This window comes from Dendrobium catenatum, unplaced genomic scaffold, assembly GCF_001605985.2.
Source record: "Dendrobium catenatum unplaced genomic scaffold, ASM160598v2 fragScaff_scaffold_1143, whole genome shotgun sequence".
NCBI lineage: Eukaryota > Viridiplantae > Streptophyta > Magnoliopsida > Asparagales > Orchidaceae > Dendrobium > Dendrobium catenatum.
Genome location: NW_021319605.1, coordinates 1 through 1,023, shown reverse-complemented (window position 1 = coordinate 1,023; position 1,023 = coordinate 1). Strand labels below are relative to the sequence as shown.

Below are 1,023 nucleotides of genomic sequence, written 5' to 3'. Positions count from 1 at the left end.
CCAAATTTTCAACGTTTTAATCAAAAATATAATATATTTGATAATTCAAACAATATATAATTGATATGTTACTTATGTTTATAGATAAAGAGAATCCTCAATAAAATTGATATGAAATATATGGGTATAAGAATGGCCATTTTCTCATCTCTGATTAGGAAATATTTATAACCAAGTATTTTCAGTACATTGAAATTCAAATTTTTTTAGTTCCATAGGAAAGGGATAGAGTTAAAGGTTCTCAAATCCCTACAAATCTTGTTCAACTTCCTCAGGTTGTCCAGTCACTGCTTTCTAATGCATTAGAGAATTTTTCATACTAGAAAATTATTGTAAAAGAAAAAAAGAAAACGGTATCAAATGAAGCCTAAATGATTTGGCTAAAGAAACATCACAACAATGAATTTTTTCTATTGTTAAAGCAAAAAATAAAACTGTAACAAATGAAGCCTAAATGATCTGGCTAAAGAAACATCAAAGCAATGAATTGTTAAAGGTTTTGCAACATAAGATCTTAGGAATGCTCATATTGGGCTCTTTTTCCATAATTCATCAATCTTTCTCAGTAAACTATTGTTGTTCTTTAGTGATTCATCATCCAAGTCGTCAAAGAAAAACAAGTCTGTCAGCTTACCAGATATGAAATTCTTATTAGAATCCTCAATGTTTCTGCCATCATTTCCAGATGTGAGAATTGCTGAAGCAGCTTCTGCTGCCTTTCTCCATTGATCTGCCTGAGGATTCAGTGGATGAAACAACAACTCGATGTTATGAAATCAGAAACAGGGCAGTCTGAGGATTCAAAAATGAAAAAAATGAAGTATATACCTTGAAAGAAGAAATGGCAGGCACTCTGTCCAACATTGCAAACCTTAAAATAAAGAATGGGGAGAGAGGGTTGGCAGAAGAAGCAACAAAATTTATTCTTTTCAAAACCCAGAAGCAGCTGGAAATAGCTAATACTACCATTTAATCTCTCCGTGCTAATGGTTATAATTTTTTGAAGTCCTTGAACTCTGTAAC

The 1,023-nt window shown here is 31.8% G+C and overlaps 1 protein-coding gene across 1 annotated transcript; it reads right to left on the bottom strand.

The window, feature by feature from the left end:
- Window positions 1–430: 430 nt before the first annotated feature.
- LOC114580632 (interactor of constitutive active ROPs 3-like) lies at window positions 431–1,017 on the bottom strand. Its single transcript, XM_028698803.1, has 2 exons — window positions 829–1,017; window positions 431–734 (listed from the first exon to the last, which is right to left on the bottom strand). The coding sequence occupies exons 1-2, from the start codon at window positions 967–969 to the stop codon at window positions 525–527; spliced, it is 351 nt and encodes a 116-aa protein (XP_028554636.1). The 5' UTR covers window positions 970–1,017; the 3' UTR covers window positions 431–524.
- Between the last annotated feature and the right edge of the window lie 6 nt (window positions 1,018–1,023).